Genomic DNA, 26,868 nt, shown 5'->3' with positions numbered 1-26,868 from the left:
AACCCAAAACGCAACAAGCAGAAATGAAATGTAACCCTTAAAAACTCCAACACCTGCTTACTGTGCTTAGCTTACTACACAGAATTTGCTAAATTTTCAGTCACTGATCAGTAGATTCGTCTATTGAATTTTGCCTGGCATCCCAGTCGTTCACTTCTGTTTATAAGATGGACCTTCGCTGCCCCTATATATAAACTGAAGGAGGGGGGGGACTGAGTCAAGTGTTTCCTTGACGTCATCCACTCATGAAGGGTGAATCCTGGTCTGGTGGATCCCCAAGTGCACAGCAGGATGGGCGGATAGCCCATGATAAGATATACAATTTCAATTATTTTTTTTACTTTATTTACTAGTTTAAGACATTCAGTTTAGGTTCAACACGTGTTTGTCTTTGACATATGATGTTAATATAATCCTCTCCTTCCAAAGTATAGGCTACCGTAATTGCCTAAGGCCTGAAAACGTTGGTAGGTATCCTATACATTGACAATTAGAAACCATGACTATATTGTGTTTACAAGACAAAAAAACAATAATATTATATGCTGTGTATAGGACATAATTTCCACCTGACATGTCTGTCTTTTTTCTTGATAGTGACAGTGTGCAGACAGAGAGAGGGGAAGACTTGTAAAGAGCCTGCTCGGGTTGGTTTCAAACTCACCAGGCCAGCTGTACATGGAAAGGACCACAGCTGCCACATCCAAGTGGCATGCTAGCTCTCACCAGGTGATCCAATGAGACATCCTGATACGATAGCAGATCCAAACATCTCATACTGTCATTGGGCATTTATTGTACCACAACTTACGGTTCAAGAGTTATACACAACACCAGTGTAGCCGGTTATACTGAATGACTCGGGTAGACGGGTACCATGTGGGACTGGGCTTAATGATCTAAAAACATACTGTAATGGCAACCCAGCCAAGCACTACTTTACATTTTTGAGCAAACAGACTAACATTTATTCAGATATTGCTGAATTGCTCCAGAATTGCTCCAGACTTCAAAATCTCTAGATTAGAGATTCGTACATTCCTATATGAAGCTAAAAAAAATGCAGTCATTAAACTCAACATCATAGTCAAAACATCAGAGCATTCAGAGCAGTTTACACAGAAAAGCATTGTTGAAGCTTTAAAGGTGGCAATGCATTCAACATTGAATGCAAATAAAAGGCATAGATTAAAAAAATCACACTCGCTGTGTGAAGTGAGGGGCGCACTAATCATCGTACACCATCATACATCATCTCATTCCGGCCAATCACAATTTGCGTCCTCACCTTTTTCATCAAAGTTTGTGTTACGCAATGTTTGTGTTTAATTGTCCATTCATTGTCAATGGCATTTAATGTTTGTGTTAGGACAAAATTTGGGTTAGGCCTACACACACCCAAAGCTGGACAATAAAACCTTTGAGAAGAGTTTTGAGTTTGTGTGTTCCGTTATGTTTGTTATAGGAAGTTATTTAAACAAAGCTAATACATCATCAGTTCAGATGCAGCAGCTCTTTAATGAATCCATTGAGAGGATAGTGTCTATAAAGACAGTCTGCTATGCTGTCAGAGACAACATCTTGTTTACTTAGAGTTAGAAGTCAGTAGCTGTTTGTTTGTGAATGAACAATCTAAGAATAAACCCAAATGCCCAGGGGTCCCCGGAGTACACTACAGACTGTTCCCCACTATAAGTATTTTCCCAGAACTGAACGGAAAGGACATCATGTTGGTATGTTTGTATGTGCATTGAGTGTTTGTGTGTGCGAGAAAGGGAGATTATGAGGTCATGGAAATTCATAACAATAATAGCAGGATTATGCTGCTAATTCGGCTGCTGTTTTTCAGGACTGCTGTATGGGGTATCCGGAGTACTCGCCAGTTTTCCAACTCACCGCAGCGAAAGTTCTTCAGCAATGTCTTCATCGTTATGCTAACATGCTATCATCAGTGTAGTATGTCAAATCCACAGATGTTATAGTTGATTTCCAAAGTGATCAAATTATTTTGTGCAATTACATGGTCAGCTAGATAATGATAAAAAGTTGAGTATGTGAATACCAATTATAGTAGGCCTACCAATTCAGGAAATTAATTGTTTACTAATGAATTAGATTGTTTCTGTACTTTGGTGTAAGTTTAGCATTCCAAATTCATCTAGTGTAAACTCTAAACAACTATCCTCTCTCTCTCTCAATTCAATGCAATCGGAAAACTGGCGAGTTCTCCGGTATCCCTGTATGGAATCAGGGCCTGCTGCTGTGTATTACAGTTCTGAATCTGATTTGATCTGCTAGACAGATGACTGAGTGACATTAAATCCATGTTAAGTGCTGGAGCGGGACCAGGGCTCAAGAGGTAAGGGAAGGGGAGGGGAGGCGGCTGACTGGAGCTTGGCAGTGTGTTGAAGAAAGAAACACAGTATGCTTCTATACATACTATACTGTGTGTGTCCTCCTGCAGGCCATGGCCTCCATACACGGGAAGAGTGCCAGGAGAGTTGAGCACATGTCTGCACGTGTTGATCAGGACAGACTGTCACTATAAGGACAATAATAAGGTCAGACCCAGTGAAAGGCTGAAGTGGGTGAGAGGCTGGAAGAATGAAGCGTTGGTTGATACTGTATGACGACTGCAGTGGCACAGATGAAAGGCACAAGAAGAAGAAAGGATTTGGGGATGACAAGAGCAGGTTGCTATAACAAAACTGAGGCGTTTGGGTGGGAAATGAAAGCAGTTATTCAAGGGACAAAGCCTACAGGTCAAATTAATTTGGGGTTAATAGATATTTAGATTGACAAAGTGGATGAAGTGAAACAGAACATGGTAAGAGATAAGCTGTCCATAGGAGGGGACAGTCGAGCAGATGGACCCGTCCTCTATACTATACAATTATATTTAAAGACTTAAAGGACCACTTCAGCACTTTTCAACCTGCCTTCATATAATTGGTCCTCACTAATGTTCATGATAGAATACCACGATTATTTTCTATCGTCTGTGGGCCGTTCAGAAACCCATCCACCAGTGACATCATCGTTAGGCAGATTATTTTTAACAAGATTAAATATATACCGTATATATTGTGGCGACTGATACACAACTCAGGAGCGGGAATCGGGATTGCCTATTCACAATGGCATTTATTGAATATTGTTGAAGAACAGAAATGAAATTGCTTCCATTGTCGCATTGCAACTTTTCAGGAATAGAAAGCCTGCAGTTTCTATTAGCTTGGATTCCCCTTTCCCCATCGATGATGTCACTGGTGGACGGGTTTCTGAACTGCCCACAGCCCTCCTATGAGACACAGACAGATGGTGGTATTTTATCATGAACATTAGTGAGGACCAATTATATGAAGGCAGGTTGAAAAGTGGTTTAGTGGTCCTTTAAATAAATCACCACCACTCTCTTAATTCGGTATACATCAGCATATTAATCCGGGTTCAAATTGATTACATTTCATTATGTTTCACCAGGCCAGGGATATTGAATAAGGTAAAACAGCCTTTAGTTTTAGTGCTACATACATGGAATGTATGTAGCACTAAAACTAATGTACACTTTAGACATCGACTCCTTGATTTCATTGGGGCAATTTAGAAATCTTCGTATTAATATTGTTGCTTTAAATTCCAATTGTTATAATGAAGATATCGTTTTTATATTTTTTTATTTACACAGTCAAGCTCTTTACAGAGCATTCTGCAAGTGTTGCCTTTGTTAAAACAAAACATTGTGCTATATTAACAATACATTTGAACATTAATCCTAGTCGCTCACATTTAATTCATGAATAAACATGCAGGTCTACAACAGCATAACAATACCACTGAATGAATCATAGGAATCAACATGTGTACTTAAGGATTAATGCCAGTGTGCAGTCCCTTCCTTGGAAGTTTTTCTCTTTTTTGATGTTAATGCCAGGGTATTAGGGTCCCTACATGCTCCAGTTTTAGTCATCCCACCACATACCCACCTTCTCGGTGGGAAGGTGGATGACTAACACTGGAGCATACGTAGATGCCTTTAGCCCACCATTCAACCACATCTCACAGAATCGCCTCTCTGCATAGGTCTGTCATTTATTCAATCTGTATGTCTTTGAGTTGTCAAGACGGAGCACTCAGCTTTGGACCAGCTATGTGGTAATATTAGCATTTTTCACAGAGACAGTTTTCACCTCATCCACACAGCAGCACAGACCTTTCAATGAACCTCCCTGTCCCTGAACATGTGACACTTGCTGATTGAACACGGGTAGAATACTGCAGAAGTGGTGACATCACATCAATTACTCAGCAAGAGTGAGTGCCCTCACTGCCCTGCATTTCAAAATCAATAACTGTAGTGAGCTGCGAGGCAAGAGAAGCTTGGATACCATTTGTATAATTGAGGCATTCACATGATTTCCAAAATGAGTTATTATACAGGAATATATTAACAGGCTTACCCAACATGTAATGATGTCCTTGTTTGTGTAAAAACACATTACACTGGAGACCATTCAATCTGTCAGTCCAATTAATGGACTGATTCATGTGAATTCAAGGAACACGTGCAAATGTGTAACCCCCATGCTGTGCGATTAAGAGGGTGAACGGAACGGTGTAGCACAAAACAGGGGTCTGCCCTACATCTGAAACACAAAGCGACTCACTCTACAAAAGGGACTACACACAATACACTACTGACAACTGATATATAACCTATGATACTGTGGTATAACATCTTAAGGAAAACAGGTGTGCCCTCCTTTCAGCTTGCCTAAAACATAATAATAAAGTTGTGAGTTTCAGTAGGCTAGATATTTTATGTGCTGTACGTTTACTATGCAATCTGCTAGTACAGACTTAGGCCGGCTACATTCAGTGATGAGTTGTGTACTGTACACATTCCCAGCATACTGGTTGTGCTCCGTCTAAAACATATCTGGGAGGGAGCAGCATAAATCTTTTTTTTACACAAATATTACTGTAGATGGAAGCAGAAGAGACACTTCTGCTTCACCCAGTGAGATTTTGATGGTCATACTGTAAAAAACATTAGCATATACAAACACCACTGCACACACAAACAAACCAGGATTCTCTACATTGCCACCAATAATTATTTCCACTGGCCCATCAGACGCATTAATTAAGTACATTTATTACACAAATGATAGTAATGAACCATTGTTTCTCAAGTGGTTTCAGACTATTCCCACTGAGAACACAACAATGAACAGAAACAACAAAAACTGAAAAACATGGGTGTCATTTGAAACCATTTGTGTGGTTCTTGCCAGAACAGAATTCTGCAGCCATTGTTGTGCATTGAGTCAAACAGAGAGATGACACAGAGCAGACATCTCCCATACACATGCAACAAGTACTTAGTGCAGAATTTCCACGGTCAATCTAAAGATGGCCTGTGTCAAGTGTGTGTGTGTGTGTGTGTGTGTGTGTGTGTGTGTGTGTGTGTGTGTGTGTGTGTGTGTGTGTGTGTGTGTGTGTGTCTTATAATACTTTGTGGTGTGATGCTGTCGCTCTGTGAATATCAACAAATTGTCAAGCAGCCTTTACTCATCTATGTGAGAGATGGTGGACTGAAAGGCAAAGGTGATGTGGTTTCGTGCAAGGTCGAGGTAGGGGTCTCCGAAGGTGTCTGTGTCACCACTGAAGTGTCTCCATTGCATCAGCTCTGACATGCTGAGGTGCTTCTGTGCTGAACCGCTGCGGTCAACTTGACGACCAAGCTGGCAGGGCCTATCAGAAGCCGCCTCCTCTTCTATCTCAACCCCTGAGAAAAGGAGATCAAAAGAAAACAGGGATACATGTAAGGCTCACAGCCAAAATACTGTTCCTGACTGTGTATCAAGTATCCTACTCAAAGGCAGCTCAATAGCAACTAAATTATTTCCCCTAAGTGGGATTCACTTGTGTCACAAATTGTATTCCCTCTTGTCATGCCATGTGTGTGCTTAGTACCATGGGCTGACCCATCCATTTCACAGCTGCAGTCCAGGAGGTCGTGAGTGAGACAAGGTGTGTCTGTCAGGCTGAACAGATCTCGCAGCTCATTGGAGGAGAAACTGGTGTGCTCCGCCCCTTTCCCCAGGTCCACTACAGTTCCAGAAAGCCCCTGCTTAGACACCTGCCTCTGGAAGATACGTTCCTCAATGGTACCTACAGTATGTGAGAAACAAACACGTGAGCACACATACAGTATGCAAATTTTTACAACTTGTGCATTGTCTAAATACTAGAAGCTTGACCCTCCTGTGGCGGGCCTCGCATCTAACGCCACGTGAATTGTCACGTGACAGTTCTAGCGAGCTCTATACAGGGTTCCAGTAGTAGAGTGGCAAATCACAATTCATCATATTTCGTCTGCAGGGTATTTCCATCCCAGGGTTGCCTGTGAGTGAGAACAGCTATTAGTTTCTTCATTTCAACACATGGCAATTTAAGAGGGAGTGTGTGAGTGTAACCTACCGCCAGTACGCCACACCAGTGCTCCCTCCAGGAGTCAGTGGAGAATGAAGGCGGAGAGCGTCAGCGTCAAACATTTAGCCCCTAAAGGATCGGAGCGCAGCCGTTGCGTAATAAATCTGATTGAGCAGGCAAATTGGCAGGTACGCTCAACGATGACACCGAGGGTGGGGCGCAGTCTTCGGGGCTGCGCTCCGTCTCTGACGATCCACTGACTCATGTTGGGGCGGCGCACTGACGGCCCGCTGTCATGCGACATCCCACAGTGTCTTTGGCCACTGACATTGTGTTTTCCGTGCTGGGCAGGTTGTGTGTTGTTAAGGAACCAAGAAGTCCTCTTATTGTTTTTGTCTTTTTTTTCTCCTTCTCCTTCCGCCAAAAATAGCAGTTCTGGCTGAACCGTGCACGCACACACTGAGGGTGTGGTCACTCAAATGGGCAGGGTTCATCCATCCTCCAGGGAGTATGAATCCATTCCGCAAATTGTATGGCAATCTTAATTTTGAGATATAATATGTTCAAGCAGGGGGGAAATGTCCTAATGGTGGGTTGCTATGACCTTAGTAGTCCGATGGCTGATTTGTTTAGAAGTAGCATTGGGCAGAATAAGCCTAACCTAAAGATGTTTCAGAACAATAGGCCATTGGATCAATGGGCAGCCCCTAATGGTGGCGCAAAAGCAAAGGCCCCCAAAATCGACATGGCTCATCTGGAGAGCATTAAGGTGCAAAGCGAGTTTCATGTCAATATGCCCATTAGATTTAGAGTCGACGGCCAGATGGACAGCTAGCAGGGCTAATTATATACTGTAGCGACTGTAGAAGTGGTTCTCAAACTTTTTCATGCCAAGGACCCATAAATGTATATGCATTTGGCCGTGGACCCCATTGGAAAATATTTTGTGCCAGGGACAAATCTATTACATTTTCTTTCTCTTTTCTTATTTAAAAAAGTATAAAAGTGTTTAAATTATTCAACATTCAACATTTTTGAAGCTTACCTGCAGTGAGAAGACGGTAGATATGCACAGTCTTCTTCTGTCCATCTCGCCATACTCGAGCCATGGCCTAAACACACAAGGAAGGAGCAGTTACACACCAGCCAGGTATACAGTGCCATCTGGTGGAGATAGATTATAATTATGCTATGTTCTGTGAATGTGACCAGTGTGAGTTTGTTGTGCAGTGTAGGAACAAAGGGAGTCTACCAACACGCTTCAAGCCTAAAACAGCTGATCCGGTGCTTCACAGGTACAAGGACAAGAGTTGCAGAAGGAGAAGAGACTGGAGCAGCACGGACATTTAGCGCCTCATGACTGATGAAGACCGCAAGGTCGAAACGTTAGTCTTTGTATACTTTAGCACCTAATAAAAGGCTCTAAATGTCGTGCTGCTCTTCTCCTTTTGTTGTGTGTGTGTGTGTGTGTGTGTGTGTGTTTGTGTGTGAATTAATATATGAGTGCACATGTTTATGACAAAGCATGCCAGACTGCAGATAAAAGGCAAAGATCCAGTCAACCAGTACTGGAACAAAGTGTACAGTACATGCAGTATGCCATTGCTGTCAGGCAGATATCATCTGCATATTTCAACTTTTTATGTTTTTTTTTATGTCAATTAATGCCCTAAAAATAGCCGTTCTACAAGATCACAACACATGGCATTGCGACATGTTGTAGATCGGTTATTCTTGCCATTTTTTTACCTATGTCCAACTTTTAGTGTGTGCGCAAACACAAACTTTGTCTTAACACAAACATTAAATGCCATTGAGAATGAATGGACAATTTTGAGTAAACACAAACATTGCGTAACACAAACATTGAACACAAACATTGAAGACGAAGGTGAGGACGCAAATTCTGATTGGTCGGAATGAGATGATGTATGATGATATACCATGATAAGAGCACCCCTCACTTCACACAGGTTTAAGTGAAAGTGAATGTTGAGTGTGTCCCTAAATATTGAACCAATAGGTATTAACTAGTGTGACAAGAGCTTGTGACTAAATAATAACATTGGATCTATTGGAACACAGGCTCTTCTTTCCATTTTCTGTAAAGTAACCATTTTGTACATGTTGTTCCACACGACAACCACGATACACAGTATATACACAGTACACCCTGTAGGTGTCTGTCACCTGAGGGTTCCAGTCTATGTCATACAGCACTCACCTGAATGTCATTGGCAGGGTTCCAGTCTATGTCATACAGCACCAGATGGGAGGCCCCCACCAAATTAAGGCCCACCCCTCCAGCTTTGGAGCTCAGCAGGAACAGGAAGTTCTGGGAGTAGGGGCTGTTGAAGTTGTCAACCAACCGCTGCCTCTGGATGGTGGGGGTGTGTCCGTCCAGGCGACAGAAGGTGTAGCCCAGGTGGACACACAGGTCCTGAAGTAGATCTAATGTCTGAGTGTAGTTGGAGACCACGACAACCCTGCAGGAGGAAACGCTACAACTTTACCTTATACAGTATGGACCAAACCACATGAACAGTAGGGGTGAAACTGTTCCCCTCAAATATCCGTTACAAACGGTTCACCACATATGATTTGGGGTGCAGATATTTACTGAATGTCATTCGGTTAGGCGAAACAAGTGATTAGTGATGACTGCTGGACTGGGGACGGTGTAAAGTATACTACCATGTGCCTCCTGCAATACACATGGAATCACCAGCCAATTCTTTTCAGTGAGTCATTTCACCAGGATAACATATAAAGCATGCAGATATGAACATGATAGTTCTGACATCAAGACCCAACTCTGTTCTCCATCTTAATAAAGATAGAGAACAGATTTAGAGGGAGTATTATATAAAGTAAATAACAAGTTCCTCCTTAAGTTCTTACATTAAGACAAATTGTTTTGTTTTTTTCCTCCAGTGTACTAAATCAATACAGGACCATAAAACAACGTTTTTATACCACTAATAAACTTGCCCCCCCCCCCCCCCCCCACACACACACACACACGGAAACTTAACTCACACGCACGCAGACACACAAAAAGAACCACCTGTCTGCAGGGCCGAGGTGTCTTATGGCTGTCAGTAGGTCTGATAGCACCAGTAGTTTTCCAGAGTCCACGGTGCTGAATGCACCTGAGGTGTAGGAGTCAGGAAAAATACCTTCCATTCCCTCATATACAGAACTTTCCACTGTTCCACTGCTGCTTTTCTCCTAAATGCATATAAACACAGTATTTACAGCAAAATCTCAAAAACAAAGCTACATAACACATAACAAAGGACTATCAGTTATGATAGAACTTAAGCTACCTGCTTGAACATTCAGGTCTATTACTATCACCTTGAACGTAGAGTAGAGTAGGCCTGGGTGGTTACAGAGTTTCTTCAGGGCCGTGATGCAGGCCAAGTGTGTGTGAACTTGCGTGGAGCTCTGAAGGCAGGCCCTGAACACCCTGTGGGAGAGGAGGTGCTTGTACAGCTCTCTCTGCAGGGCGGAGGCCTCGCAGAACAGCGTCCAGTCGAGACGTGGGGGCAGGTAGCGGTTGATGATCTCCTGGGTCCGCCTCAGGATGAACATGCCGGTCAGACGACAGAGCTCAACAGCCCGCTCCTCCCCCAAGGCTCTGTCCTCCTGATGGACGAGAGGCACGGCCGAGAGACCCAGATTTTGACTGTTCATATACTGTACATGTACATCAACAACCTTATTTGTTTATCTTCTTCTTTGAAATTATTGATTTCACTTCAGGACGTTGTAATGATCATTAGACTCTGAGTCAGAGCAATAACCCACCTATCTCTCAGACTCCCTCCCGAGTCAGAGCTCAGAGTTTGAATGTGCAGGTTGTAATTTGCATATAGATGTGAGGGGACTTAATTTATGTTAGTTGTGTACTGCACATAATTCTACATAATTTCAAACTCTGATTGGGAGGGCGTCTGGGAGATAGGTGGGTTATTTATCTGAGTCTAGTGATCATTACAATATCCTGATGTGACATAAAATGAACAATAAGGTTTGCACCCCGTTATGAACATGGACAGTATTTAGTTGTGGATCTGCTGAACTTTAATGTTGTTTTTGTTATGAATTGAACTTCCATTGGTTAAAGAAATCAAGTATCTCGAATTTGGGACAGCCGTTATGTTATGGCCCTATTTGTAACTGGGCTTGTGTCTTGAGGTTGTAACAGACAGTAGTACCTCTGTACAGGAAGGTTGTCTGGAGCGCAGTATAGGTTCCTCGTACACTTTCCTGTAAGCAGTAGTTGACCCTAGAATCCCTGGATTGACAAACTCTATGATGGCGTAGAACTCCTGCAGGTCATTCTGTACTGGGGTACCTTTAACAAAATACACATATCAGAGAGACTAGTATCTTTGAATATCAAGGAGCTCACATCACAATATGTGTATTGTGTGTGTGTGTGTGTGTGTGTGTGTGTGTGTGTGTGTGTGTGTGTGTGTGTGTGTGTGTGTGTGTGTGTGTGTGTGTGTGTGCGTGCATGTGTGTGCGTGCGTGCGTGCGTGCATGCGTGTGTGTACCTGTCAGAATGACCCTGCGTGTGCAGCTCAGCCCACTGAGAGCAGACGAGGTCTTAATGTTACTGTTCTTCAGTCTGTGGCCTTCATCACACACAACAAGACTAAACTCCAGCTTCTGCACCTGAAAAGGCAAACTGGAGTCAGGTGATGTGTTGTTGTGTGAACACACTCAACACAACAGGGTGGAGGGGAGCACCACATACCTGTTCTAGAGAGCGCAGCAGCATCTCATAGCTGATCACCAGAACGCTGTGTAACGGAGAAGCCACAAACTGCTCGATCCTGTGGTCCTACACACATACCGATCATTTATATGCATCAATTATTATTTAACATATAGGCCTTATCTTGCGCCACCCCTTACGCCTTATCCCTAAACTTATTTGCAATTATTTACTATATTGAAAAACATTTTAAAATAGTTCAACTAGCCGATCTACATCGACATGTTGTGAGCTTGTAGAACGGCTATTTGAACTATTTTTAAATTGTAAAAAATGGCAAATACATTTAGGGATAAGGGGTAAGGGGTGGCACAACATATAGCCCTTAATCTCTGAATAAACAATGAGAATATATAAAACAAAACGTGTGTAAAACAAAATTGAGGATTGATTCATCTTCTCAAGTATAAAGCACTCAACCAAAACTGTTGGTACTTAAATTGAGTCTTTTGACTCCCATAGGCACTCTATGCTATGTATAATGATTAAAGAAGTACTTGCACTGGAGTGTATAGTGTAAACAATATTTGACCACCTGTTATTACAAATTAATGTGCTCACAAGGCTATTTTCAGCATGTGAAATTGGTGTGTGACAAAGTGGTTACACACTATATCCTGACCTGATCCACAGTGAAGACACTGATCCTCTCACGGCCTAGCCACTTGTTGAACTCCGCTCCCCAGTTTTGAACCAGGCTGCCGGGCGCAACCACAAGGACACGCTTAGCAACAGGCTTCCCACCGTATGGCCCCTGCTTTAGCAACGTCCAGGCCAACGCCACGCTCTGCAGGGTCTTACCTAGTCCCATCTCATCTGCTAGGATAGCACCATAGCGATGAGAGGCTCTGAAACACACACACACACACACACACACACACACACACACACACACACACACACACACATATAATTGTCATGACGCATATCTCTTTAATGTGTTCCAGGCTACAACAAAATGTTAATCTTCCCAAAAACTAAGTCTACAATGAATTGATTATGCATCAATTTAAATCCAGTGTTGCAGACAGTGTTGCAGACACAGCGTAGAATTACCTTAGTCCCATGACACACTCGTAGAGAAACAGCAGACCTTCTCTCTGGTGGGGTCGGAGGTGAGTGGTCAGATAAGGGTCAACCACAACATCAACCACAGGAAGTCCTGACTTGTTATTTTCCCATTGGTGGTTGGCAGAGGGCCGTGGCATTACCAAAGCACCTAGGGACAGGCACAATGGGGATTGCAAAAGTTAATAATATCTCAAATGTATATAGTGCTTTTCGGAGTACCCAAAGACACTTTACATGGGGTGCATGAGAAAACAACAAGTAAAAGCAACTTTATTAGGGTCGAAAAAAACACTAAGACTAAGGAATTAAGTTTGTAGGTTTGGAGAATTTTGGGGTGTGCATTCCGAAGGGTTGGGGCAGCGAAAGCAAAAACGGTGTCACCCCAGGTACGGTTTTTGGTCTTGGGGACCTCAAGGAGGTTTGCGTCACCAGACCTGAGGGAGCGTGAGGGGACATGAGGTTTGAGGAGATCGTAGAGGTAGGGGGGAGCCAGATTGTTTAGTGCCTTGTAGGTGTTTAGTAGTATTTTGAAGCATATTCTTTGTTTGACCGGGAGCCAATGAAGGTCATGGAGGACTGGTGTAATATGGTCTCTGAAATGGGTACTGCTGAGCAATATATATAATAAGGTATGTGAATGTACACTGTGAGCCACTGGCCTAAAGACTTCCTCTTGTGCCTCCTCATTTACCATCTTACATTTCAAAAAATAAAAGGGACTTCCTATTTGAACAACAAATGAGATTGTGCAAAGAATTTAAGAATGCATGAAAATGGAACGCTTTGTTTCAGAATTTCAGAACATTAAATGAATCTCATTGTCAGTCCAAAAACAACCTGCACTCCATTGAGGTTTGTAGAAATTACATCCTGCATATACTACACTACAGTATATAAAAACATACAGTATATACCTGGAGCTGAAGGGTCATGGCGGGGTTTACAGGACTGTTCCTCCTGAATTTGAGCCTCTGGTGGTCTTTCTCGGCCCAATGACGCAGGGCGACAGAAGGGTTTGGCTGCCATGCGTTGAGAGGGGGGTGGAGCTGAGTCCACACTCTTCTCCACATGGACGTCTTGGAAACAACGTCCACTGGCATAATCCTCAGCTGTTATCACCCCCATCACCTCCACCTCCTTCCCACCAATCATCAGTGTCTCTCCCTCACATAGGGAGGCCAGCTGAGACACCTTGTACCCAGTACCTAAAACACAAACACAATACAAACTAAAGCAGTGCTTTAATGTCAAGAACCCCCAGATGTGTTTCGCCACGGGCCCGTCCCCCATTTGGAAAGGTTTTGTGCCAGGTAGGAACCCAATAACCTAAGATCTGTATTGTTAAAAAAGATTATGCCCATCCAAGAGACAAATACTTGGTCAAAATTATCCTGGCTGCTGGGAAAAAAGCGATCACTAGTGGGAACTGGGTCAGTATTGACATACCCGACATACCCGACTATAAAATATAGATAGAGGACATGGAAAACTTAACATTCAAACTGAAAATAAAGGTAGATCTCTTTGAAAGAAATATGGGAAAAATGTTTTGTGCATCATCATATTACTGTAAACCTTAAATAAAACCAAAGCAAAAAAAAAGAAATTAAAGAAATAGATTATCCCAAATATTTAAAAATTGAAAAGTATAAAGTGTTTTTATGATATATTAACTAATATTGCTGGGGACCCACTGGAACCCAATCAAGGTCCACTTCGAGAACCTCTGAACTAACATACTCGCAAATCTGTGTGACAGAACATGAACAAGTGTGTGTGTCTGGGACACCTTTGCCAATGTCCTTTCCCTCCATGTCTTTGAGTGTGGCCGTCCGTCCTCTGGTTATCAGCACAGCGTCTCCTTCCCAGCGCTTATGTTTCTTCTTGCTGGCCTTACACCAAACCACACTGAAGTAGCACACACCATCCTGACCGCAGACAGACAATGAGCCGTCTGTATGAGCACCAGAGGATGGCCCCACCGCCACCACTGTGGCATGAGGGGAGCCAACATTTAGCCGAGGGGAACATCCAAGTTCTGGAACACACAGAATAGATACAGTAACAGTCAGCTTATGTGTAGTCCTCATATAACCCAGTAGAGGTCACTGGTTCACTAAAATGACATGTATGGCAGTTTATAAGACTTCAATGTGTATTCCCAAATTTCCTCCTGAAAGTGCATGTTTAGTTTTGTGACACAAAAATTAAAAATGTTGAGAACACAATTTCCATAAAACCAAGAAGCCCTGTTAAACACGGATTTAGGGATACTCAACATTTTCAGAACAATATTAGACCACAGCATCGGGTTTGTGTTTTAGACACAGGGATAAATTGAAGGTGTCTGTTTTAAATTGAATAAATATGAACCAAAATGCAGAATTTTAACCTTTTTTTTTTTTTTTTTAATAGATATAAATGAATGTATAAACACAGAAGGGACACAGAACATCAGCGTTCATTTACCACAGTAACAATCACATTGACATTCACATTAATCATACATCTGACAATAACAACAATGTTACAAAACCACCTCCCCGGTCTCCATCTTCCTTTAAAAACTGTCCAATTCTGCAGTAGTCAGTGAGAATTGTTGAAGATTCTGAAGAGTAAACACCATTTAAGTCAAAAGCTTTGGCATCCCCAAGTACAGAATCAAAGGCTTTGTAGGAGCATCGCCTAATACCGTCCTCTGAAATGCACATATAGTTTGATGTCCTTTTTGTGTACATTTGTTTTTCTAAAGGGTACTGTATGTCATATTACAGTGAGTTTTAAACCACATGATGAACTTTGTGAACAAGATGCAGTACACCAAACTTTTAGATGGATGTCAATTACATGTTCACATTAAACACTAATTGTCTCATTTGTATTTGGACAAGTCTGTGATCATGTTGACTACTATGTCAGTGTTTACATATACTGTATGTGTCAACAGTCTATGCAATGACAGAAATGGATGACTCTGTTGTGCTGACATGCATTAAGAGAGTAGTATGCACCCTCACCCTGCAATACCTGATCAGGCATAAAATAATAATCAGAAAAGAAAAACAGAGATCCAAGTTCCAAAAACAGTCTGATTTGATTTAAACAGTCTTAATATTTAAATCCAGACTGTGTGTAAAAGACTATAGAGGAAGTGGTAGTCCATGTCTGAGTCTGGCAGCTTTTAGCTTCTCCACTTTGATCTTGGTTCTCAGAAGCTCCTCTTCCAATTCCTGCTTCCTCTTCAGCCCCTCCCTCTTCTCCTCCAAGTAGACGCCCACCTTCCTGTGATTGGCCAGAACCATCTCGTGCTCCTCTTTGGCCAGGTGCAGCGGACGGTGGTACCTGTCCGGGTCATGGCGGGGGTAGATGTCATTTGGGTAAAGGTCGTGCCGCAAGGGCAGCGGGGAGGCAGACAGGGGAATGTTGATGGACGAGCCGGTAGGAGAAAGGGAAGGGTCGTATTCCTGGACGCTGCTGCAGTCCTGCTCCTCTCCGGGGTGCTCCTGACCACTCTCTAGCTCAGGGACCGGGCCCATGTGTGTGGAGAGGATGGGGAGGTCGGGTGGTGGTTTAACGTCCTCCTCCCGGTCCAGCTGGACCACTTCGTGGGGGTTGCCGGGTACCGCAGCCGGGTAGTCCTGGAGACCAGGCAGAGAGGAGCTGCTGCCTGGAGGCTCGATCGGAGAGTTATGCTTGATGTATATTAACCTGGAGATGCAAGAGCAAGGATAAACCAAAGCTATGTTAACAATGATATTACAATATACACTTATAAGTATGTGCTGCATGTACTGTTCCTGCAATAGTAGAATTTCAGCATGCTACTGCATGAATTTTGAATATTCATCATCGATTATAGATTAAAGTGCCACTGTGACTGGAATTAGAATTTTGAATAGATTGAAAATAGTGCTTTCATGATGTATATGTTGTTTGACCAGCTCAGTGGCCCTGTGGTTAGAGTGTCCGCCCTGAGACTGGGAGGTCGGGGTTCAATACCTGGCCGGGTCATACCAAAGACTCTAAAAATGGGACCCAGTGCCTCCCTGCTTGACACTCAGCATCAAGGGTTGGATTGGGGTCTCTGCGACATACTAGCGTCATGTCCAAGGGGTGTACTTGTACATCAAGCTGCCTCACGCTCACGCTACAGAAACAGGAGATAGGCTCCTGCCCTATGGGCCTCATGGCTCGGCAAGGCTACTTATATATTATATATGTTGTTTGACAAACACAAACGTTTGAGTGGTTGTGTTCATTACACAAACGCATTTGTGCAATAAAACAGTTGTCCACTCCAGGAAGACAAAGAGTGGTCAATGGGCACCTCAATGTTAAATAGGCTATTTTCCTTGTAAAAACAAATAAAGAAAATGAATTTGGAAAATGATCCATTTAGACAGTTAACACCAATATGTTGTTATACCTTTCAACTGGGAACGCCTTTCTGGAACATTAGCTGTTGCTATAGCAACAATTGTTTTTTTATATTTGGGAAAAAATAGGCAATTTAACATTGAGGTGCAAGGTGTAATTTCATTGGGAGACTGGGAGCTGTGCCCCTCCCCTTTCTAGTACTCCTCTGGCTTGGCTCACAAGGTACATAAAACAGCCAGCATGCCTGTGTAATCACTTAACTCACACCTCCAAGTTTGTATCAGTGAAAATCTGTATTGATATCAGTGTGTGTTGGAAAGTGTTATATACCTGCGGAGTGCCTGGTCTTTATCGTGGATGGGCACATGGTGGAACAAGTGAGGGATCATCTCCATCACTCTCCTGGTTGGCTCAGAGATGCTTCCTCTATACTCTGGCTGGGCGTGTCTCCGTTGCATCACTTCCTGCTTGGCTGACTCCTTCAGTCTCTTGTAGAGGGTCCTAAGGCCCTGCGCGGTGCGCGGGGGTCTGTCCCCTCCCAAAGCGTTGTACTGATCAGCCACAGTGTCCCAGCACTTGTTCTTGTCCACGATGACAGCATGCTTGTTGGTGTGCTCCTCCAGGATGCGCACGTGTGGGCGGACCAGCTTCAACAGGTCCAGCTTCTCAGAGAGGGTGAAGTTGGACGAGCGAGCTTTGCCCACCATGCTGGACAGAAACACAGAACTAGTCGCCATCTTAGAGCATTGCGGGTCAAACAAAAATGAACCCGGGCCTTTTGCAGGCACCTTTAAAACACCTCCGTCCAGCACTGTCTCCTTACTGTTTTCCTCCCGTCCTTTACTTTGCCCTCTCCTACTGGTCTCTCTCTCTCTCTCTCCCCCTCGCTGTCTCTGTGCTTCTCTTTGTCTATGGTGATAAAGCTAATACTAGTCTGTCACCCACCTCTCATGTCCTCTCTGGTTTGTCCTATACTCTGTTCTGGTCTGGATCAAACACATTCTATGTTCAAAATATGCAGAGACATTATGTCTCAGACATACAACCCTGGTCTTCTCTCTGCTGCGTTGCACAACAAAAACAGGCTGTGTGCACACAATAAGAATCAGGCTTAACTAGGCCAGCCTCGTTTAGGCCCCCGCCTACCGCGGAGGGCTTTGGATGAATTCCTCCCAGCTTAGGCTGACGTAGCTAAGCCGCTTAAGCCCAGCCCGACCTACTTCCAGCCCGGTCTCTGTAAACCCCACACCAGGCACAGCACACAGGCACACTGCACTGTGGCAAAAATCAACACAAGGAACTGCAGAATTCATGTGCTGCGCACATATGGAAACACTGTTTAAACACAGTCTTATTATACTTTGCTCCGGGTCAACACAGACAGCCCGTTTCCTCTGTGTGCGAGATCAGTTGGAAATAGCGCTGGCTTAACTGGGGGGATGGGAGCCGTGAGCGCGCAGCGCAAGCCTGGCCGTGCAGAATAGTCTTTATTTTGTACATAACAAATGGCGAAACCGTGTCGCTCATACAAATACAATTATTCTTAACTACGTTAACGTGAATGTAGCACTGAGCTCACTGGCTAGAATAATGCGTTAGGGAAGGTTGTTGGAGAAGAGATCGGCACTAGTTGCTCTGTTCTAGGAAGAGGAGGTTCACTGATCCTGAACACAGTCCTAATCTGCCCAGCGCTGCCGCTGCACTCCCCACATAATAGACCTGCTGTCACGCACACAGCACCGCCTGCTTCAACGCAAACACTGCATGTTGTTGTTATTATTAGCCTGCAAAGCTGGGCCAAAAATATTAATGTTATGGTTCCTTCAATTAAATTGATCTTCTGCAAATACGACCTACCTAGACAGCTGAATTGCATTATTGCAATATTTAAATCACACTGTTCAAATATACATTAACGATATAATAATACGCGTACGTGTCAGGAAGGATTTATACATAATTATCACCATAATTGTGGCTGTCCGTTTTAAATAGCCTAATTAAAGTTAATCATATGCACACTCGTGATCGTGAAGCTGATAAATTGACTGAGAAGTTGAGAACAGATCGAGCCTCATGCACTTGCGTGTTGCGTCTAAAAACGGCTCTGACATTCAAGAAACAATTGAGACTATAGCTGAAGTGTTGGCATCATTATTGTAGTCCTAATTCTGAATCGGATTCACGAATCAATCATCACTGGACATCAGGACACGATAGCCTATATTTGTTAAGGTGTGTAACAGTCAATGGCTCAAAATTGTACACTAACCATTATTTTGTTAAACATGTCATTGTCCAGTAAGTTATACATTTTCGAAATGGTGCAATCATAAATATTATCATGTCTCCTGACATATAGTTACAAGTAGGCCTACTATATTCTTTACTCTGATACTGCCTGTTGTCTTGTTCTCTGGGACCCAGAGTCTGGGCTACTCAACTGAAACATCACACTCCAACCTTAAATAAATTAGAGGAAAAGATTAAGGACCAGTGTCTACTAAATTCAAATGTTCTGTTATTGAGTTTCTTAGATGAGAAGTTATGTAAATTCAACAATAATTCATTGATCTATTGCAGTATGCTATTCTATTTAGAATCCAATGATCAGCCAATAATTTAATAAATATATAAAGTTATTGTACGGGAAAATAACTCATGCACAAGACAAAAACTGAGTTGAGCCAGAAGGCAAAGCTCTCCGTCTACCGAGCAATCTTCGTTCCTACTCTCACCTATGGTCATGAAGTGTGGGTCATGACCGAAAGAATAAGGTTGCGAATACAAGTGGCCGAAATGAGTTTTCTTCGATGGGTGGCTGGCATCTCCCTTAGAGATAGGGTGAGAAGTTCAGCATGCGAGAGAGACTCAGAGTAGAGTCGCTGCTTCTTCGTCTGGAAAGGAGCCAGCTTAGGTGGTTCGGGCATCTGGTTAGGATGCCTCTCGTGTCTCCCTAGGGAGGTCCTTGAGGCACGTCCCATGGGTGGAGACCCCGGGGCAGACCAAGGCACAGTTGGAGGAAACACATCGACTCACTGGCCTTGGAACCTCCTGGGAGACTCCAGGACGAAGTCACTAATGTTGCTCTGGAGAGGGAAGTCTGGAGCTCTCTGGTGGAGCTGTTGCCCCTGCAATTTTAGTCTTGCTTGTAAAATCATCAAATAAAGTTTTTTTTCTTTTTCCTTTTCTTCCCATTTCTGTATAGCTTTAATAACACTAAACCAACAGCTGTAAGAAACTCATTGACTGTTTGGCAAGAATGTCACACAAAAGGAGGCTGAAGTAAGTTGTCACCTGTCTGTAAACAAGTAGTAGAATACATGATGCCCATCATGCCCCTCTATTGTAGAGTACGTTTCAGGATGATCCACTCTGAGAACTTAGTCCACTCTCTAAAGTGCAGTGCCCAGCATAAATATTGATGGCAAATATGAGACGTGGGAAGATAAGATGACGTAAATTTTCCCTTCATTGTCAATGGCATTTAGTATTTGTGTTGCGGACATTTTGTGGGGACAAACGCTGTATATAGGAGCTCAAAATGTGAAACCTGTGTGAAGTGAGGGGCACTCTTATCATCATACATGGACATACATCATCTCATTCCAATCACAATTTGCGTCCTCACCTTCATCTTCAATGTTTGTGTTTACACAAAGCTGGCCATTCATTGTCAATGGCATTCAATGTTTGTGTTAACACAATGTTTGTGTCTACCGTTTACACAAACCCTCAAAGCTATACATAGGAGGGGCTAGCACCCCTCAAAAACAAAAGAAGAGCAGATATTTTGAATTGTCACATCAAATTGAAGCAGATATTTTCTTTTCTCCTGATTTGCTGAAATTGGTTTACCCATCTGAAAATATATTTCACTGAGTATATTTTTAGATATGGGGAGACCCCTGTTACTGAACAAACACTTTAGCAAATTAAATTAACAACGATTACTATCCGAATATAGAGCTTTAACTTTTATAAAAATTAAATACCTTATTTTACCAAATAATATAACCTATAAAAAGGCATCCAATTGTGTCAGTCTCACCTGTTGATGCGTTGTCATCTGCATACTCTCCTGTCATAGCATCCAAATGTTCTGGCTGTACTTCATTCTCCTTACTTTCTGCAGCATTCAGCACTCGGACCAGAGCCCTTGAGATGCCTGGAGCAGTTATAGTGCTGGAAACGGACTTCACAGCAAGGGTTTTACCCAGAACTGGTGTTGCTAGGCTCCTCTGGACCTGAAGAAACCATATGCGGTAGAGGGAATGTTTGATACAGAGAAGTCTAGCGTGCTTCAGACAGTTGAAGGTAGAAGAAGGGCTCGTTGGTGCTCAACAGGGACAACTTGAATCAGAGAGAATATCATAATACCTAGACTGGGCACTTCAGGAGAGACTATACCCACATAAAATACTGGAGCACTCGACTGGTCTGCTACACATATTTATTATTTTGCAGCCAGGGGTGACTAGGAGTATATGATTGATGTCAGTGAAGACAACACAATATGATTGTTTGTTGTAACTTGCTACACAAAAGGTAGAGTCTAAACTGGACTACAAGACAAGTTGGCTCTGTACTTGGACTGCTGTTTCGTCTATAGACTCTATGGCTATAGTGTTCCCTCCAGAATAATATTACCTGGGGTGTTGGTTAAATCATCCAGTAGTTGATCGATAGACAGGTTGAGTTTGACCATCGAATGGCAGCAGCCAGCAGGATGCTGTATTAATTTATGACTGTATGTATAAGAGACAGGACTGGCAGTGTGGTTACGGTACCTTATTCAGTGTGTTGACTGAACTGAGTTTGGGAGAAAGAGGTTCGGGGTCATCCGTGGAGCGTGTGGAGTGTCCGGACAGGGACGCACCGCCGGGCGACACGAATCTGGGCTTCTTAGCCGCATTGCCCAAGAGTTGACTGGGGGCTGCGGAGCGGCGCATACTGCTCGACAGCAATAGACTGTCACCCAAAGAGAGCAAGAAGTGACAATGTCAAAACGAGCAATTCATAATTCCCATGGTCACATAAATCACAATGACTATGCCATCAGTATGTGACTTTAGACCAACAAGCTAACGCGTTAGCAACAAGTCAAAGCTGACATTGACAGCTATAGCCTACGTTAGTATTAGTAATATGGTTTGAGTGACACTCGCTGCACTTATATGTTGCACATACCTGCCGATTATCACGGGTTCACAACTTTACAAATAACTTTACAGTTACAGATAATGACAAAAGATATGTGTCTTTCCAGAGTCGCGATTCTCCCGCGGAAGTTTTGTTTTGAACGTCACCAGCGACGACGCGATGAAGGGGGCGGTACGACGGTGTTGCGCGCCGGGGGGAAAATCCTGAGGAAAAATCCCAAAACAGATATGCAAACGCCATCGTACGACGAAGTATATAATGACCGCGCCTGCGCATCATCACGGGATAGTGAGACTTACATCTTTGGGAATCGGGATCGTAGGCTAAATACAGTGGTGTAGGATAGGAAAGTAGACTATAATGTCAATGCGATCTGTGGTTGTCTTTTTTTGAGAGCTGGTCCATAGTTAAACTAGAATTCACCTCAACGCACAAGGAGGTTTAGATAACTTTTTTGTGTGGAATATGGAATATATGAGTCAGTTCCAGATATTTTTGCACCTGATTTACCAGTAAGTGATTGCATGCAATAGCAGTAGTACATCGTTTGCACTTTTTTTGCACGTTTATTTGTTTTACGCTTTTATTTTATTTGTATTTTTATTTTGCACTTACAAATACATACAAATAGAAAGATAACGATGACAGATATCATATCATACACAGTACACACTGTGACTAGGTTGACTAGGATGGAGAGGGAGTGGTCCTGAGACTGCTCTTTGATTTCTGTGGTGGTTCGAGGGAATCTGTCGTTGTCACTAATGTTGTCAATCATGAATTCATGGTGTAATCCAATCAACGAAGAGGAGAGTGTAATCCATGTTAATCCCACATCCAGTGAGAGAGAGAGAGAGTGAGAGTGAGAGTGAGAGTTTGAGACAGTGTGAGAAGGGGAGATAGATTAGAAGCAAAGACTGGGTATGGGTCGTTTGCCAAAACGAGACATAACAGTTAGACAGGCTTACATTTAAGAATCTTCTGGTGAGGCTAGTTTTATTGAGATTGTACAGTAAGTAAAATGCAAGACTGTTTAATGTGTCCATTCATTGTGAGTGTTTGTATGTACTGTGTCAGTGGTTCCCCAAAGTGGGGTCCGAGAGGGACCCCCAGAGGTCCTTGAGGCGGCTCAGGGATTCCCCAGATATGTTTAGTTAGGCTCTGTAACTCTGAGTGTACAAATGGACAGTTCCTTTTGGTTCCAATTGTACACTCTGAGTGGGCTTTGTGGCCTCATTTCTTTTTTACCAACTCTTGCCTTTCAGGTCTCGTTGGACAGCTGTCTGCTGAAGTTCTTTGCCCCTGTTGTCACGGAGACATCAACACAGAGAGACACACAGTCAGGGGGGAGGAGGAGGAGCCTCAGGGAAGAGGACCCTCACCTGGGCTGAACCTTAGTATATATTAATATATACTCCAAGGGCTGAACCCACACAAAAGCAGAGGGAGAAGCAGAGCACACGTACAGGTGGACGTTAATGAAGGGAAGACAAGCACAGCGTAAAAGGACACATGTTGAAACCAAGTGGATAAAGAAACAGACCAACTGTCAGGTAAGGTGTTATGAGTCAGTATGATGATCAAGAAAGGAAGAAACATGGAAGAAGTCAACATTGGGATAATTTAGTGCAAAAATAGAAGGAAGACACTTTCACTGTGTGTGTGTATGTGTGTGTGTGTGTGTGTGTGTGTGTGTGTGTGTGTGTGTGTGTGTGTGTGTGTTGTAAAAGGATGGGATATGATCTGGAGAGGTTTGTGGGCTATGTGAATGAAGGCCTGCTGTGCTGTGTGTGTCGAGATGTGTTGGAGCGCCCCCTTCAGGCCCCTTGTGAACATGCATACTGCAGCGCCTGCATCAGCAGCTGGCTTGTTCACCACAATTCTTGTCCGGAGGACAGGTTGCCCCTGGACGTCAGCCACCTCAAACCTCTGTACAGGTATTGTACCACGTGTCTCTGTCTCAGCTGTCCATTACAGTCATTCATTCATCAGAAATCTCATCATAGTTTGTACAAATCCTCATTATGTCTGACACCCACCCATCTAATCTCATCTAATCTGTTCTGCTTACCTTTACCTTCTGTATTTCTGTTATGCTTATGCATACATCAGTTGTTTACTTTTGGGTTTCGGCATCAATCAAAATTAAATTGTCTTCTGAATTAAAAATACCATGATTGCAAAACAAAAAACAAAGAAAGCAGGAACTTTTTCCCCCCTTTTTCACATGTTCATGTATGCCGGTGAGTTAATCAATACTGTACTGAAAACAATTACTACCAACTCTGGTTGCGTAGAAACAAAAATACCTTGAACATTGTGCTCTGTCACCTCAAGGTTGAAGGTGTAGAACAAAGACATATACCGGTACATATAATACAAATGATGCAAACAAAGTGTTACGGTACAATAAATTCAATACTACATATTCTGTATGTGTACTGTGTTTGTACGTGCACATCTGTGCATGTGACTGCATGCCTTTTCAGCACACCTATCTATCTTTGATGCTATTTTCTACTCTTCGGTTTTTATCTGACGACAGATACATGCGAAACGATCTGAGCCGTTTGCAGATCCGTTGTGTGAATGCAGATCAGGGCTGTGAGGTCATCTGCACACTGGAAACCTTACACACACATGAGGATGAGTGCGAGTTTGCCTTCATAGCCTGCTCCAACACAGGTATGATCTCTTCCGCTGACTGACAATTTATGCAGATATTGTTTTTAACCCCTTGTACCTCTTCACCACTTTCTCTTTTTTATGGAATTAACTAAAACGATGGAGCTTGCACACAAAAACTAATTTCACCCACTATTATACACCTGTGATGTGACAGTTAATTCTGATTCTGGCTGTGTGGAAGCTCATGTTAAGGATTTGTTTTCTGTTGAGACTAGTTTTAATTGTGTGTAATTGTAACGAACATGTTTCCTACTCACAATGTTATACGACACCTGTCTGTTGGCAGCAGGTGGCTCCTCTGTTGTCATGGCTACTTAAGGTTGGTTTAATATGACTGAATGCTCAGACTCACTCTGAACATGACACACTGACCTCATCCAGGGTGCCTTCAGAGTCAACTTCCCATCATTCTTTAATGATCACTGGGCTGCTTCAACAGTTAATGTGCATGCATATGGTATGGTACTCACTACTCAGTGACTGTGTGACCTGTCATTGGCAGGTGGAGAGTACATATGTTGCCATTGTGGTATGTATAGTGTGAGACAAAATGCATGCCATGTGGATTTTGCAGTGTTTGCCTGTTGAATACTATACATTTGATACTAGATGTGCATTTATGGTCAACATCTTGAAAATGTGGAACAGCTGAGGTCAAATCTCACATTTTGTTACAGAGGGCCAGCATTTCCATGTTCTTTATGGATTATTTGCGATCTGTGGACAGCACAAAGTTAAAGGATTGTACTTGAAAACAAAACTACCATTGATACTTAATTATATGGATATGTGTTGATATTTTCTGGGTGTGCAACAGTGCAAGAAATAACATAAAAATGGGGGACAGAGTATATAAAGAGTGGAGCATGTATAAATACTATGCTAGCTCAGAAATAGAGGGATGGAAGCGCTGCAGGGATCTGTTAGTGGCTCTTAGATGGGTGCTCTTTGGTGATACAGGTAGACAAAAGGTATCCTTCCTTCAAGTTGTACTGCTTGATAGACCCTGACAAAGACCTTTTGGTCGAAACGCGTAGGTCGTTATTTATTTGCCTTGCTCATCAAATAAACCATTACATTTTTTACCAAAGACGGAGTGCCTTGGATTCCCTTCTTTTCTTTTCTAGTCTGCAACTTTCACCTTGACAAGCAGTACAACTTGGAGGAAGGATACCTTTTGTCTATACTGTGCTAGCTCATTTGGAGTCTTGTCATTCATGTAAAACCTCTTCTCTCAGGTTGTCCGGTGCAGGTAGAGAGGCGAGGTCTGGAGGCTCACCTATCGCTATGCGAGTTCCGTAGCAGGGAATGTCCCAATGGCTGTGGACACACCCTTATCTCCAATGACCAATCACAGCACAACTGTATAGCAGAGCTGCGTGCTGAGGTGGAATTGCTTAGGTCAGTGTGAGCAATTGTGAAACCTCATCATCCTCAAGTTCATTGTAAAGCACCTTAAATGTGCCACTCAAACCATGTAAATGTTACCTGCAGGGCAGAGATGTTGAGCAAGTTGGAGGAGGTGAGGCGAGAGATGGAGTCGCGCCTGGACTCCCAGAGGAGACACATGGTGCAGAAAGAGTCTCAACTGAAGAATGAGGTGGAGGAACTCAAGGTGTTCACCCTCTTATGTAACAATATAGTGTATGTCGACAACAGTTTGAGAATGTTGCATGTTCCAATAGAGAATACTGTATATGACATGTCCTTTACGATGCAGGGTCAGCTGTCCAGAGTGGTGTGTGACGTGCGGGCGCTATTGGGAGTGGAGCGTCTGAGGAGGCAGGAGCTAGCAGAAGCAGAGTTGGAGAAGAGAGAACTACTGGAACTCCTCAGAGCATTCCAGCCAACCAGGTGCCAGCAGCCTGTTGAACAGCTGACGCAGAGCAAGAATCAGGGGGACCAAGAGCCAAACGGATGGCAGCCACACAGGGATCAACAAACCTCGATCCAAGCCTCATGTCAGTCACTACCGTTAGCCCAGCCACCTCCATCTCCTCAACTGGGAGAGCGCAAGACTGGTCCACGTAGCCTGACCCTTGACTGCATCAAGAGGAAGAGTCGAGAGGTTACAGTCATCTGAGTGGACTGAAACATAGCGATTAGTACGGCATAGCCTCTCTTTTTTATCTTTATCATTGGCAAAACTCACCACTCAAACGCACAAGACAGTATGGAACTATGGATGTAGTGCATTCTCTCTTTTCTGGCATATCGTTCTTGAGGTACACTATGCCACAACTAATTGAATGTTCATTATAATTATGCATTTAATGAGCTTAAGGCAGCGGCGGGATGTGAAAGTCATCTTTGTAACAACGGATGTTATTTTGGTAATGATG

The 26,868-nt window shown here is 43.1% G+C and overlaps 3 protein-coding genes across 4 annotated transcripts; 1 reads left to right on the top strand and 2 right to left on the bottom strand.

The window, feature by feature from the left end:
* Positions 1-5,497: 5,497 nt before the first annotated feature.
* Positions 5,498-21,999, bottom strand: rad54b (RAD54 homolog B). Of its 2 annotated transcripts, none has more exons than XM_080769236.1 (16): positions 21,866-21,999; positions 21,466-21,646; positions 20,727-20,922; positions 14,088-14,336; positions 13,213-13,503; positions 12,284-12,446; positions 11,850-12,075; positions 11,207-11,293; positions 11,004-11,124; positions 10,662-10,801; positions 9,799-10,089; positions 9,506-9,669; positions 8,663-8,924; positions 7,484-7,550; positions 5,980-6,177; positions 5,498-5,791 (listed from the first exon to the last, which is right to left on the bottom strand). In XM_080769236.1, the coding sequence occupies exons 2-16, from the start codon at positions 21,625-21,627 to the stop codon at positions 5,571-5,573; spliced, it is 2,838 nt and encodes a 945-aa protein (XP_080625362.1). In that variant the 5' UTR covers positions 21,628-21,646; positions 21,866-21,999; the 3' UTR covers positions 5,498-5,570. The 2 variants fall into 2 exon arrangements, 1 of the variants encoding a protein (XP_080625362.1); XR_013964446.1 differs by lacking the exons at positions 5,498-5,791; positions 5,980-6,177 and adding exons at positions 6,339-6,409; positions 6,487-6,978.
* fsbp (fibrinogen silencer binding protein) lies at positions 14,773-17,677 on the bottom strand. Its single transcript, XM_080769237.1, has 2 exons — positions 17,006-17,677; positions 14,773-16,006 (listed from the first exon to the last, which is right to left on the bottom strand). Exons 1-2 carry the CDS (start codon positions 17,410-17,412, stop codon positions 15,439-15,441), a joined length of 975 nt encoding a protein of 324 aa, XP_080625363.1. The 5' UTR covers positions 17,413-17,677; the 3' UTR covers positions 14,773-15,438.
* Positions 22,000-23,306: 1,307 nt separating the features above from the next.
* Positions 23,307-26,609, top strand: rnf41l (ring finger protein 41, like; the record flags this gene model as incomplete). Its single annotated transcript, XM_080768977.1, has 7 exons — positions 23,307-23,391; positions 23,569-23,775; positions 24,384-24,523; positions 25,029-25,055; positions 25,765-25,927; positions 26,021-26,141; positions 26,247-26,609. Exons 2-7 carry the CDS (start codon positions 23,570-23,572, stop codon positions 26,607-26,609), a joined length of 1,020 nt encoding a protein of 339 aa, XP_080625103.1. The 5' UTR covers positions 23,307-23,391; position 23,569.
* Positions 26,610-26,868: the final 259 nt, after the last annotated feature.

This window comes from Protomyctophum bolini (assembly GCF_963924005.1).
Source record: "Protomyctophum bolini genome assembly, chromosome: 7".
NCBI lineage: Eukaryota > Metazoa > Chordata > Actinopteri > Myctophiformes > Myctophidae > Protomyctophum > Protomyctophum bolini.
This window is presented reverse-complemented; position numbering and strand designations above follow the sequence as displayed.